This window comes from Mus musculus, chromosome 19 (genome assembly GCF_000001635.26).
Source record: "Mus musculus strain C57BL/6J chromosome 19, GRCm38.p6 C57BL/6J".
NCBI classification, from domain to species: domain Eukaryota; kingdom Metazoa; phylum Chordata; class Mammalia; order Rodentia; family Muridae; genus Mus; species Mus musculus.
The window spans coordinates 12056734-12070966 of NC_000085.6; the positions used below are offsets into that span (position 1 = coordinate 12056734).

The 14233-nt window shown below is 39.0% G+C and overlaps 1 protein-coding gene across 1 annotated transcript; it reads right to left on the reverse strand.

Moving 5' to 3' along the window:
- Positions 1–2075: 2075 nt before the first annotated feature.
- On the reverse strand, positions 2076–3017 carry Olfr1424 (olfactory receptor 1424). The gene has a single exon (NM_146681.1). It carries the CDS (start codon positions 3015–3017, stop codon positions 2076–2078), a length of 942 nt encoding a protein of 313 aa, NP_666892.1.
- Between the last annotated feature and the right edge of the window lie 11216 nt (positions 3018–14233).

Genomic DNA, 14233 nt, shown 5'->3' on the forward strand with positions numbered 1-14233 from the left:
CTGCCCCCACTGTTGTGATTAAAGGCATATACCACCATAGCCTGGATAAAAACCTGTTATTCTTTTTAAAAGTTCATTTATTTCTGTTTCTTGTCTAATGATGCTTTTCTTGTATGAGTGTCTATGCACCAAGTGCATGCTTGGTGTCCATGGAGGACAGAAAGGAGAGTCAGGTCTCTGGGAATTGGAGTTATAGAACTTATAGGTATACACATTTTAAACTCTTACTCATTGAAATGAGATAGATCTTTAGAATAAGAAGTATTAGTAATAGGTCTGTTTTGATCATCTGGTAGAAGACTGTTGTGAATCTATTTGGTAGAACTTTTGAATAAGAAGTATTAGTTGTAGATCTGTTTTGAGAATCCAGGAGAAAACTGTTGTGAATCTATTTGGGTCTAGATTTCTTGGTTGTTGTTGAGCAGGTTTTATTAGGCTTTCATTCTCCTTTGTCATGGGTGTGTTTAGGTTGCTGAGCTCATCTTCGTTTAACTTTGGTGATTTGAATGAATCTAGAAACTTATGCATTTTGTTTGTATTTTCAATTTAATGCACTATAATATTCTTTTATAATATTCTAAATTTCCTTGATGTCTGTTATAATGGCTCCTTGTGTATTTTTGCTTCTGTTAATGTGAGTCCTTTCTTTCTTTTGGTCATTTGGACCAAAGGTGTATCTTGTTTATCATCTCTTTGATTCATTGATTCATTGTATTGTTTTCTTTGCTTCTATTTCATTAATTTCTGTTTTGTTCTTTATTATCTCTTCGAGTCTTATGGATTTTGCTTTATTTTGTTTCTACCCTTCCAAATTATTGAGTTGCACCATTAATCATTTATTTATACACTTTCTGATTTTTAAAATTTATCTTTATTTTATGAGCATAGGTGTTTTGCCTGTATGTATGTCTGTGTGAGGGTGTCATATATTGAATTTACAGACAGTTGTGAGCTGCCATGTGGGTGCTGAGAATTGAACTTGGGTCCTTTGGAAGAGCAGTCAGTGTCTTAACAACTGAGCCATCTCTCTAGACCCCCTTTCTTATTTTTAAATGAAATGTTTAGAGCTGTACATTCCCTCCTAGAACTGCTTTTAATATGTCTCTGAGGTTTTGTTGCATTGTGTTTTTATTTTCTTTTATTCCCAAGAAAAATTTCTTCCTTCCTTTCCCCATTCATCATCTAGAAAGGTGTGTTTAATGTCCACGAGTTTTATATTTAGTAGAGATTCATCTGCTTTTGATTTTAAGTTTTATGGTATCGTGATCAGACAATTTACATGGTGTTACTTCAATTTTTCTGAATTTATAAGATTTGTTTTATATATTCCTTGGTGATTTATTGGAATACTCTGTAGATGTCTGTTTGTACATAGTCACAAAATAGGATGATTAGAAGTTGGAATGAATGAGTTTTGAGAAAACCTAATTTGCTTTAGGTTGTAACTGTATCCATCTTTTGACTGTGACATCTTAAAGATGCAAGAGATACTCAGAAAGGTAAACTGCAGACATCCTGATCAAATCACTGGAAGTCCTTTTGGTTTCAATGGAAAATATCTGTTCAAAATATAAAGTTAACACATGAAAGTTCTATAAAATTCAGATTTTAGTGCCTATAAATAAAGCCTCATTGGCTCACAAATAAAAATAAAACTAGAATAAGTAATTAAAGCTATACTGGTATTTTGTCTCACACCTGCAATCTTAGCACTTGGTAGCAAGTACAAGAGGGTTGTTGTGTCTGAGGATACCCTGTGACACTTAGTACCCAGCTAGCCTGGGCAACAGAATAAAATCCATGTCAATAAATAAAACCAAAAGAATAAGACAGATGCTAAAGACTTAATAGACTTTGGAATCATATTCTAATTTGTTTATTTCTTTCAACCTCACAGTCTCAGGTGTTAACGCATGAGTTCAAATTCTGAAAATATAAAGGAGAATTAGAACTGTGAATCTGACAACTTATTGGTGTTTTAATATATCAGAATAAAGGAAATGAGGAGGAAGCAGAGCAAAACTTTTATTTATTTTTTTAATGTTAGAAATATTTAAGTTACCAACAGGCAGAATTTATTTCTCTATCCAATGAGAAAATCGAAATTTTTTCCTGAGTCTCCTCATGGCTGACTTCATTTCCTGGTTCCTCAGAGTGTAGATCAAGGGGTTTAGCAGAGGGGAGATGACTGTGAAGGTGACAGAGATGACTTTATCTGTGGGGAGGGCAGTGAATGGTCTGGCATAGACATAAATGCAGGGGACAAAATGCAGGGTGACCACAGTGATGTGGGTGGTGCAAGTGGAGATGGCTTTTTTCTTGCCCTCTCCTGATTGAGACTTCAGCAATAATAATATGACCATGTAGGACACCAGTAACAAGAAAAACCATAGTGTGGTGAGCATTCCATTATTGGAAATCATCAGCAGCTCAAGAACAACAATGTCTGTGCAAGCAAGTTTGATGACCTGGGGGACATCACAGTAGAAAGTATCAAGAACATTGGGTCCACAGAATGGAAGTGTCAGCAAGAGAGAAATCTGCACTATGGAGTGGGCAAAGCCCCCCACCCAGGAGGCCACTATTAACCCAATGCAACGGCCTCTGCTCATGATGGTCACATAGTGCAAGGGCTTAGAGATGGCCACGTATCGATCTAGAGCCATCACAGACAGAGAAAATGCATCCACTCCCCCAATAAGGTGGAAGAAGAACATCTGAGTGAGACAGCCATTGAAAGAGATGGTCTTTCTGTTTGAGGTAAGATCCACAAGAACCTTGGGGGCAGTGATGGAGGAAAAGCAGATATCAGCAACAGACAAATTCCTGAGCAAGAAATACATGGGGGTGTGAAGGCGAGACTCACAGGTCACTGTGACCATGATGAGAAGGTTCCCCAGCAGAGTTGTCACATACACCAGGAGAAGAAAAAGAAAGAGCACTGCGCTTACTTGCTGACTTTGGGTAAGGCCAAGGAAAATAAGTTCTTTGATCCTGGTGTAGTTTTCCATCTCCATTAAATCTCCCTTTTTTTCGTTGCCTTTTTGTTTTAAGCCTCGGGATATTTCCCTTGTCTTCATAAGCTCTTAGGGCACAATTCAGAAGCTCCTCATTATGGCTGTAGTACCTGAAATTGATCAAGTTGTCTACTTTCTAAATATTGCAGTTAATTAAATGATCAAATCACATTGGCACATAGAAAATCATTCAAAAAAAATTTCCCCTAGAGAGTGACATTGGAAAAGAAAACACATTAAGTAATGACACTTAGGTAGACTAAACAAATGAAAAATGTCACCATGGTTTCCATTTTGATGCTTTTGGTATGAAAATTACAATTGTCCCAGTAAACCATTTTTCTGTTTGTTTTGCTCAAATGAGATCTTTTAAATTCTCTTTTTTGGTTATGCTGCTTGAGGGTCAAAGGTTCTTGTTTTCTTAAGAACATAAAGTGGAAGGACAATTTTCAAGTTGAGTGTCTCTAATTTGTTATTCTTTGTATCAGTTGTACAGGGAGAATTTTGGATGTGAGCACATGGAGATTTTGGAATTCTTCTGAAAGGTGACTTGCTTTTCCACTAAAGGAGATTTCAGGCACTTAGTGAGAGAGGTAGTGCTGAGGCCACAATGGTGAGACAGATACTGGGCCAGTAGTTTCACCAGCTCCTTATTCTGTTAGCAACCAAGTGAATGATGGGACTCTGTGAACTGTGAGCTGTCAACAATATCAGTTTGATTGATCAGGGAAGAGAAGGCAACTGTGTGTGTGTGCTGTATGTGTGTATGTGTTTATGTGTGTAGGAGGCCATGGTGTGTGTGTGTGTGTGTGTGTGTGTGTGTGTGTATGTGTGTGTATGAGACTTATGTGAGATGCCATAGGACTGAAAAAGGATGAGGCTTTCTAGTTTGAATACAGGTTCCCAATGTTAGTCTCTGTGAAAACACAGGAGTCAACTAGAAATCTACTCTCTGTTCCTGCTTCCTCTCTCCAGTCTGCATCATCACCAGATCCATTTGTAGGTTTTGGAGAAAAGCAGTTGAAGTGTTATGGTGGCCTTGAGGGTCTATTTTCCTCAAGCGATCATGTGTTTTGTGAATGGTTCTTTCATGCATTATTGTGAATAAGCAGTTTTTTTCTTAGTCCCAGGAGATGAAAAGTTGGACTAACAAAAATTCACAGAAATTGTATGTTGAGAATCTGAGCTTTAAATGTAGTTCTATTTAGCTTCAAAGCCATTCTACTTATTGCAACAACCACTCTTTATTCATCCAGTAAATTGGAGCTATTTCTTCATCTTAATTTTAGTATAAAGATACCAGAAAAAATGCTTCCTGACTGGTTATTTATTAGAAAAGTCATGACGTTTTCAAATAGACTTGGATACATCATCTACCCTTCCACTCTCCCACACATCTGCAGTCCCCTAAGATTGTGCAGCAAAAACTGATGTCAAAAAAGTGATCTGGATTTCTCTAAATTAGGTTTGATTGTATTCATGACACCAAGTTTATTAGGCTTTTCAAAAGTATACATTTAATCAATGAGTCCTTCAGTAATTTTTCACACATTGGTTGTGGTCCTTATTGTACAGTTGGGACTAGACTTAGGTAGCTACATTGCCCAAAGGTGTAGCAAAGGTGTTATTCTGGAACAGTATTCAGTCTGATGAAAATACAGATATTTAGTGTGACAACAGTTGTGGGATAAACCAATTATATTCTAATGTCATGGAAGCACAGGGCTCTATTTAGGGTAGTTATAGGAAACTTTAAGCTTAACAGTGGAGACAAGCATTTGTCACTGTCTGAATAAATTTCAACAGGAGAGGCAGGGAAATAATATCAAACAGTGGTGAAATGGCACAGCCTCACAGAAATCACAGAAAAATGGAGTGCAGTGGACTAGTGGAGGGGTGCCTGGAAATTTGATAGGAGGTTTGTTTGTTTGTTTTTTTAGTAATGCCATTCCTTGCCTCATTACGTCATCAATAAATGTTTCACTATTAAGTTCCGTGGTTCTTAGGTATTGTTAATTCAATGAGTGATTGATCTAGGAATATTACCTACTGGGTATGCATTTCATGGAAGGAAGGTTGTGAAAGCAGGAGGAGATACACAGAATGGAGACACATTGTTCTCTTTTCCCTCTAATTCAATATGTGTATCTTTCATTTTTCATTATAAGGACATTGGAAAAAATTAAAGAGTTGCATTTATCAGAAAACCTTTTTGTTTGCATTGATTTAACATGTGGCAGTCATAAACCAAGTAGTCAAAAAGCTCTTAACAATTGTCCAATGACTTGTCTCAGACCCAGGCCACCCTCTGAATTCTTAACACAATGTCCCCTTCCTGTTCGTGACACCTACCTTTGTTGTTTGTTGGTGAGAAGATTGTTTTTGGTATGAAATAGTTAATATTCCTGGAAAAAATATTCCTGGAAAACATTTAAAGTTAAATTAGTTAAACATAATCAATGACACCATCTTGATTTCAATATGCCATAACCCTAACCCTAGCTAGCAGCTGAATATCTTTACCTATTTCCTTTATCTCAAAACTTCAGAGAATATGATATGATGCTAGGTCCACTGTGCAGCAACTGTTGACATTAATCACTGAAAGATGTTCTTCTGGATGCAAAACTCTTTGCATGATTGAATATCTTCGTGCCCTTGCTTCATTTGCCTCGATAGCAAACTCAAGCAGTCACATCTTTGAGGTTTTTCTACTTTGTTTCTGTCTTATATTCAAATCCCTTAGCCTCAGGCTTAACATAAGCCTGACAAAGGGACTCTTACTGGTTAGGGCAGTAGAAGTAACTGACTGATTGTAGCATTGATGGTGCAATTTTAATGGGAGTCATTAAAACATTATTAAAACATGCATATATACACATTTACAATTATTGACATATGTTGGCTGGTGTCCAAATACTTTAGAGGCAATACAAGAACTCTATTTGGTTTGACTTTCTAACATTTTGCCCTGGGCCCCTGTGTTGTGTCCTGGTCCCTTAGTCTCAGGCTTATTATGAAAGCTAAACAGAGTGGGCAAGTAAGTGGAAATCAACCGGCTAGTTGAACTGCTAGTAGTGGAGTTTCAATGGGGATTATTAAATTGTTGTCAACAGATAGACCCATGTGTAAACAGAGAGCATTATGGAAGAAAACCCCAACTTTTTTTTTTTTTTTGAGAGAGAGAGTGTTGTGTTTATTTGTCTGGATTCCAGATATTTTATTTTATTTCAAATTTTTATTAGATATTTTCTTCATTTACATTTCAAATGCTATCCTGAAAGTCCCCTATACCGTCCCCGTTCCCTGCTACCCTACCTAACCACTCCCACTTCTTGGCCCTGGTGTTCCCCTGTACTGGGGCATATAAAGTTTGCAAGACCAACAGCCTCTCTTCCCACTGACTAGGCTGACTAGGCCATCTTCCACTACATATGCAGCTAGAGACATGAGCTCTGGAGGTACTGGTTAGTTCATATTGTTGTTCTATCTATAGGGTTGCAGACCCCTTCAGCTCCTTGGGTGCTTTCTCTAGCTCCTCCATTGGGAGCCCTGTGCTCCATCCTATAGATGAATGTGAGCATCCACTTCTGTATTTGCCAGGCACTGGCATAGCCTCACATGAGACAGTTATATCAGGGTCCTTTCAGCAAAATTGCTGGCATATGCAATAGTGTCTGGGTTTGGTGGCTGATTATGGGATGGATCCCCAGATGTGGTAGTCTCTGGATCATCCATACTTTTGTCTTAGCTCCAAAATTTGTCTCTGTAACTCCTTTCATGGGTTTTTGTTCCCTATTCTAAGGAGGAATGAAGTATCCACATGTTGGTCTTCCTTCTTCTTGATTTTCTTGTGTTTTGCAAATTGTATCTTAGGTATTCTAAGTTTCTGGGCTAATACTCACTTTTCAGTGAGTACATATCCAGTGATTTCTTTTGTGATTGTGTTACCTCACTCAGGATGATATCAGATACATCCATTTGCCAAAGAATTTCATAAATTCATTGTTTTTAATAGCCGAGTAGTACTCCATTGTGTAAATGTTCTACATTTTCTGTATCCATTCCTCTGTTGAGGGGCATCTGGGTTCCTCCCAGCTTCTGTCTATTATAAATAAGGCTGCTATGGACATACTGGAACATGTATCCTTATTACCAGTTGGAACATCTTCTGGGTATATGCCCAGGAGAGGTATTGCTGGATCTTCTGGTAGTACTAGGCCCAATTTTCTGATGAACCGCCAGACTGATTTCCAGAGTGGTTCTACAAGCTTACACTCCCACCAGCAATGGAGGAGTGTTCCTTTTTCTCCACATCCTCGCCAGCATCTGCTCTCACCTGAATTTTGATCTTAGCCATTCTGAGTGGAGTGAGGTGGAATCTCAAGGTTGCTTTGATTTGCATTTCCCTGATGATTAAGGGTGTTGAACATTTTTTCAGGTGCTTCTCACCCCTTTCTGTACCCCATTTTAAAAATGGGGTTATTTGAATTTTTGGAGTCTAGCTTCTTGAGCTCTTTGTATATATTGGATATTAGTCCCCTATCAGATTTAGGATTGGTAAAAATCTTTTCACAATCTGTTGGTGGCCTTTTTGTCTTTTGACAGTATATTTTGCCTTACAGAAAGAAGCTTTGCAATTTTATGAGGTCCCATTTGTCGATTCTTGATCTTACAGCCCAATCCACTGCTGTTCTGTTCAGGAATTTTTCCCCTGTGCCCATATCTTCGAGGCTTTTCCCCACATTCTCCTCCATAAATTTCAGTGTCTCTGGTTTTATGTAGAGGTCTTTGATTCACTTAGACTTGAGCTTTGTACAAGGTGATAAGAATGCATCAATTTGCATTCTTCTCCTTGATAACCGCCAGTTGTGCCAGCACCATTTGTTGAAAATGCTGTCTTTTTTTCTACTGGATGGTTTTAGCTCCCTTGTCAAAGATCAAGTTACTATAGGTGTGTGGATTCATTTCTGGGTCTTCAATCTATTCCATTAATCTACCTGTCTGTTGCTATACCAGAACCATGCAGTTTTTATCACAATTGCTCTGTAGTACAGCTTAAGGTCAGGCATGGTGATTCCACCAGAGGTTCTTTTATTGTTGAGTATAGTTTTTGCTATCCTAGGTTTTTTTATTATTCCAGATGAATTTGCAAATTGCCCTTTCTAACTCATTGAAGAATTGAGTTGGAAGTTTGATGGGGATTGCATTGAATCTGTAGATTGCTTTCAGCAGGATAGTCATTTTGACATTAATTCTGCCAATCCATGAACATGGGAGATCTTCTTCAATTTCTTTCTTCAGAGACTTGAAGTTCTTATCATATAGATCTTTCACTCCCTTAGTTAGAGTTACACCAAGGTATTTTATATTATCTGTGACTATTGTGAAGGGTGTTGTTTCCCTAATTTCTTTCTCAGACCGTTTATCCTTTGTGTAGAGAAAGGCCACTGATTTGTTTGCATTAATTTCATATCCAGCTACTGCACTGAAGCTGTTTATCAGGTTTAGGAGTTCTCTGGTAGAATTTTTAGGGTCACTTATATATTATCATATCATCAGCAAATAGTGATATTTTTATAGTGAGGTGGGGTTACAGACAGTCTGAGGTTTCCCTCACCTTGACTTTCCCACAACAATGAAGTATGACCTGGAATTACATGCTGAAATGAACCCATTTCCCTTAAGTTTTTTTTTTTTTATTTTTTGGTTTGGGTTTGGGTATTTTTTTCAAAGCTATAGAAATGAAGCTGAAATAGAAATTTGCACCAAGAATGAGGTTTTGACTATGATATTTCCAGCCATGCACATTTAAAGATAGCCTTGGACTATCTTTAAAACACAGTTATTCATTATTTATTTATATATGTGTGTGTGTGCACATCTGTTGGAGTATATGCCCTTCACAGGCATAGAGGTGCCTGAGGCAGTGAGAGACGTTGACATTTCTGGAGTGAGAGTTACAAGTCGTAACTTGTAATTACTTTGGGTACTGGGAATCAAACTCAGGTCCTCGGGAAGAGCAGTATGTGCTCTTAATCACTGGTACATCTCTCCAGTGCCCTCCTGGACTATTTTTTTGTGGGAAGAATGAGGAAGTATTTGTGTATTGAGGTGGAAATCTTTTGAATATTGGAAACCATGTTTAATGGTCCATTTTAGTTGGATCTTGGGATCTGAGGACAGTTGAGCCTGGTTCATAGGTTTTACCAAGCAATAGATAGTCTATCAGAAACAGTGTGAAGGGCTGCTTGTATGATACTTTGGCTAAGAATCTTTGTGTGCTGGTCTGGCTGAGACTGAAGAGGATCAGTAATATGACATGACCTGTACTACACAAGCTCCTGGAGGCCCAGAAAACAAGTTTCAGGTATTGGTCCCTGAGCTACAGGGCTTGATATTTGTTCTTCCAAATTTGGTTTTGCTTTAGTTTTATTGCTTTTTGTGATACTCTGCTTTTTCACTTTTTGAATAAGAATGTTACTTTATGACACCATATGGTGGAATTATACAACCATTAAAATTTTATAGGAGTCCACAGTTAAGAGGGCTTCCTTTTAAAGTTGGTCTATATTTTGCCTATGAAAAAACTCTCAGACCATGGGGACAAGCAGTTGAAGGTTGTTGTTCAAAAGTGATGTATTTGTGTGTCAAGTTTGACAAATGATGGAGTGTGATGCTTAGTTTTAATTGTCAGTTTGACACTATGTAAATTCCTTGGCAAAATGGTCTCAATCAAGGGTTGTCTTCGTTATGTTGGCTTGTGGTTATGTCTTTGGGAGACTGTCTTATTAAGTTACTCAGTGTGGGAAGACTGGGATCACTGTGGGTGGTACCAGGCCCTAGGCTGGGAGTCCTGACCTATATAAGAGTGGGAAAATTGGGCTGAGTACAGGTAAGCAAGTGACTGAGCAGGCATGGATTGATTTTTCTCTGCTTTTGGCTGTGAAAGTGACATGACAAGCTGTTTGAGATTCCTTGTTTGACTTTCTCAAAATTATTGACTGTAACCTGGAATTTTAAGCCAAAACAAACCCATTTCTTCTAAGTTTATCAGGCTACATTATCACACCAACAGAAATGAAAGTAGAACATTAATCATATTCTATATTAAATGAAAAAAAGAGAAACAGATACAAAAAGTGGAATAGGACAAATGCAGGGTAGAGGCAAACTTATTTCTCAAAAAATGGTCTAAAAGTTAAGTAATTATTTCACCAAGTGTAGAAGTTTTCAACGTAACTTGTCCTATTGCTGTATCAAAACACTCCCTCTGACCCCCAAAAAAGTGATTTAAAGAAGAACGTATTCATTTTGTCACACAGTTTGAGGACAGAATCCAAGGTGAAGAAGTCATGGAAGCAAAATCATGTAGAAAATGTAGAGTCCAATTTTCAGTAAAAGGCATTAACTAGTGTTCATGACATACTCCAAGATGCCAGGTATGAGACAGCACTGACATTCCAGGGGTAAGATACAAGTATCTGCTAAAATAAATAAGATTGTGTGTTATTTCAGAATAGGAAAATAGAGCAGAGTAGGGATAGAAAGTAACTCAATAGTAAGCTATTATCTCTGAAAGTATAGCAAAAGAATGGTGAGTCTTGGCAGGAATGTGGCTGCTCTGAGTGGGGCCGGGCTTGTATGGAAAGAACACATAGTGAGATTGTATGGAGATGAAAGACTCACAACGTGAGGACTCCCCCACGTTCTGACTCAGGAGAGGCGACACCCCAAAATCACCTACAAGAAACGGTTTTGCTGCAAATTGCAAGAGGATTTTTATTCAAGAGCACTCTCAGGCCCACGGTCATACACCACGCAGGGGTAGAGGACCGTGGTGCCCCGAGTAGCTGAGTAAGGGGGTATTTAAAGGAAAAAACCACAACTCAAGGAGGTGGGAAGGGCATTGTTGGAAAATACCAAAAATACCAGTTAAGAGTCACAAGGAAGTACAAAGTCACAGGTGTCACAAGGAATACCTGGTAATTGTTAACTCTCAAGACAGTTTTTAAGAGCCCCTAACAATAGCACATTTGCATTGCAGCTTCTGGTAATGGTCAGGGTGACTTTCTTTGAATGAATACTCCTTGAACTCAGGAAGTGGGTGGGTGGAGGAATGTCACTATCTGTTTTATGATTAGCATACCTTGGAGCACTGAGTTTACTACTCTTTCAGAGAGCACAAGGAACAATCATGAGAACTGTTTTAAACTGCTTTTCTATTGCTGTGATGAGACACCATGGTCATGGTAACTCACAGAGGATTTTCTTCCCCTTTTGGTCCACCCTTCAACTGTTCCACACCCCATACCTCCTCCCTGCCACCTGTCTCCTTGAGGATGTCCTCGTGTCCCACCCTCCACTCCACCAGACATCTAATCTCTTGGAGCCTCCAGTCTCTTGAGGGTTAGGTGTATTTTCTCTGACTGAAGTCAGACCAGGTAGTCCTCTGCTGTATATGTTGGGGCCTCATATTGGCTGTTGTATGCTGCCTGGTTGGTGGTCCAGTGTCTGTGAGATCTCAGGGTTCCAGGTTCATTGAGCCTGCTGGTCCTCCTACAGGGTTGCCCTCCTCCTCAGCTTCTTCTAGCTTTTCCTTAATGCAACCACAATGGTCAGCAGCTTCTGTCCATTGGTTGGGTACAAATATCTTCATCTGACTCTTTCAGCTGCTTGTTGGGTCTGTTGGAGGGCAGTCATGATAGGCCCCTTTTTGTGAGTGCTCCATAGCCTATACTACTACCTCTTTAAAAAAATCAATGGCACTTACCTTCAATTCCAGCACTTGGACAGCAGAAACATGCAGATCTCTGAGATCAAGTCTAGCCTGGTCTACATAGTGAGTTTCAAGACAGCCAGTGCAACATAGAGAGACCCTGTCTCAAAAGAAAAGAAAAGAAAAGTAAAAAAAAAAAAAAAAAAAAAAAGAAAACCTCACAACCCCTCTTCTAAAACTAAATATCAACAAACAATAACAATCACAAATTGGTATATTCATTTTCAACTTTCTTCCTGAAAAACAGGAGTAGGATAAACATAGTGAAAGCCAACTCTCTCTCATGGCTGTTACTCAGAGTTAAGGAAGAGTTATTTTCTTGGTCCTAGTTAGCTATTGTAGTGGCTATTCCTGGTTGTCAACTTGACAATATTTGGAATGAACTACAATCCGGAATTGGAAGGCTCACCAGTGACCCTTATCTGGAGGCTTGGAGATCCTTATCTGGATCTTGGTTTGAAGATCTTGAGCCATAGTGGCTATGGATTCCAGAAGATTGAATCTCCGAGTTAAGGAACACATCTTTAATCTGGGCTATGCCTTTCATCTGGGATTAAAGGTGTGGTGGAACACACCTTTAATCTGGGCTACACCTTTTGCTGGAGACAATATAAGGACATTGGAAGAAGGGAGTCTAGCTCTTGCTCTTGCTCCTTCGCCTGCTTGCTGCGTGAGACTGAGTAACTGCTAGATCCTTGGACTTCCATTCACAGCTGCGACTGAACCATTGTTGGGAATTGGGCTGCCGACTGTAAGTCATCAATAAATTCCTTTACTATTTAGAAATTATCCATAAGTTCTGTGACTCTAGAGAACCCTGACTAATACAGCTATATTGCTGTCCATTTACACTTTGCAGTGCATTGCTATTTATATTTCTGCTGCAGACCCTTTTTGGTCCCTGTCTGCATAGAACAGGTCTCTGGTTGCAGGTGGACAAGGAGTAGGCGAATGAACGACAGAGAGAAGCAACACAAGAGATTGTGTAGAATCTGAGTGTAATTTTTCAAGTTGAGCTTCATACTTTTTATACAGAAGAGCGACAAGAAACCAGGTGAGATACATCTGCAGAGTTACAGTGACACAATACAAAAGGAATGTATACATCAAAAGAAGGTGGGAACCAGGCCACTGCCACTAACAAGGGAGCCAGGTGTAATGCTAGTCTATTGTTAAGCCCACCACCAGGGGTTCTTAGTAATTGTCTGATTTAGACTGTTTCTTTGGGCCTAGTGAAGAAACCTGTCTCAGGAGGATTTCCTAACTCTTTCATGGTAAACCTACCTATTCCTTAGGCCATTGTGAATTCCCTTGTAAGACTGGCTATTGTCCCAAGTAAACACTCTGCAGACTAGCCCTGAGCTATTCTGGCTCTGTTCTTTGTAATGCCTAATTAGTTTCACTGTCTCTACTAGAAGTAAAATTGAATGTTACTGAATAGGTAACATTCTTACTGAATTCTTACTGAATTCCAAGTTTGTTGGCTTCAAGGATTTTTTAGGACATTGGAACACTGCGGGAGGCTTACCTATGTCAGAATTCAATCTTTAAGGGCACTTATAATAAAATAATACTAAAAGAGAGCACGTGGATCCATACACCAGACTAACTCGGGGATAGGGTATAAATATATGGGTTATGAGAATGCCTGGTTCCAGGAGGTTGTATTTCCTTGAAACTCCCTTCCTCATGAGTGCTTCTAGGCCCCTCGGCCTGCCAAGCAGACTTCACTGGAGTGTGCGTAGCATGTTTCCAAAAATATACATTTACAAATTCTATGAAAATTCCATAATAGTTAGTACAGTGCATGTTGATCATATGAAACCCTGATTTTTTCAGTTCAATTCCTTCAGTTCCCTGACACATTGATCTTTCTCAACTTCATGGCCTTTTATTTGTTTGTTTTTGTTTTTAGTATAGTAACATAGTTCAATTTATCCCTTCCCATGTCCTCTCTGCCACTCCCTCTAAGATTCATGCTGTGTTTTTTTCGTTAGTTATTATTCATACTTATATATGAATGTATGTACAAATACAATTTGTTTGGTATGTTTAGTGTTACTTGTGTGTGATTTCAAGATTGAGTAATCAGCATTGTTTGAGCGCCACGAAATGTTCTGTTTCTAGGTTATCACACCTATAGGTGTTGTATTTGTTCAGGTCTGGTTTAGTCAGCCACACTGCTGAGCTACCATGGGTACAGCTTCCCCACTGTTTCTAGGAGACATAGTCTTACAGCAGATTTCCTTTCTTGAGATGTTCCCTGAGCCTTTGCTGCAGTTGTGTTGAAGGTTCTAGTCAAGTGCCCAAGGGAGTGAAGCAACCAGCAATCCTACTTCACAGTGACACCTACGATACACAACAGAGACAAGGGTGGTAAGACAGCCCAAGAGTGCAACAGTGGCACTGATATCTTGGCAGTAACCAACAGCTCTCT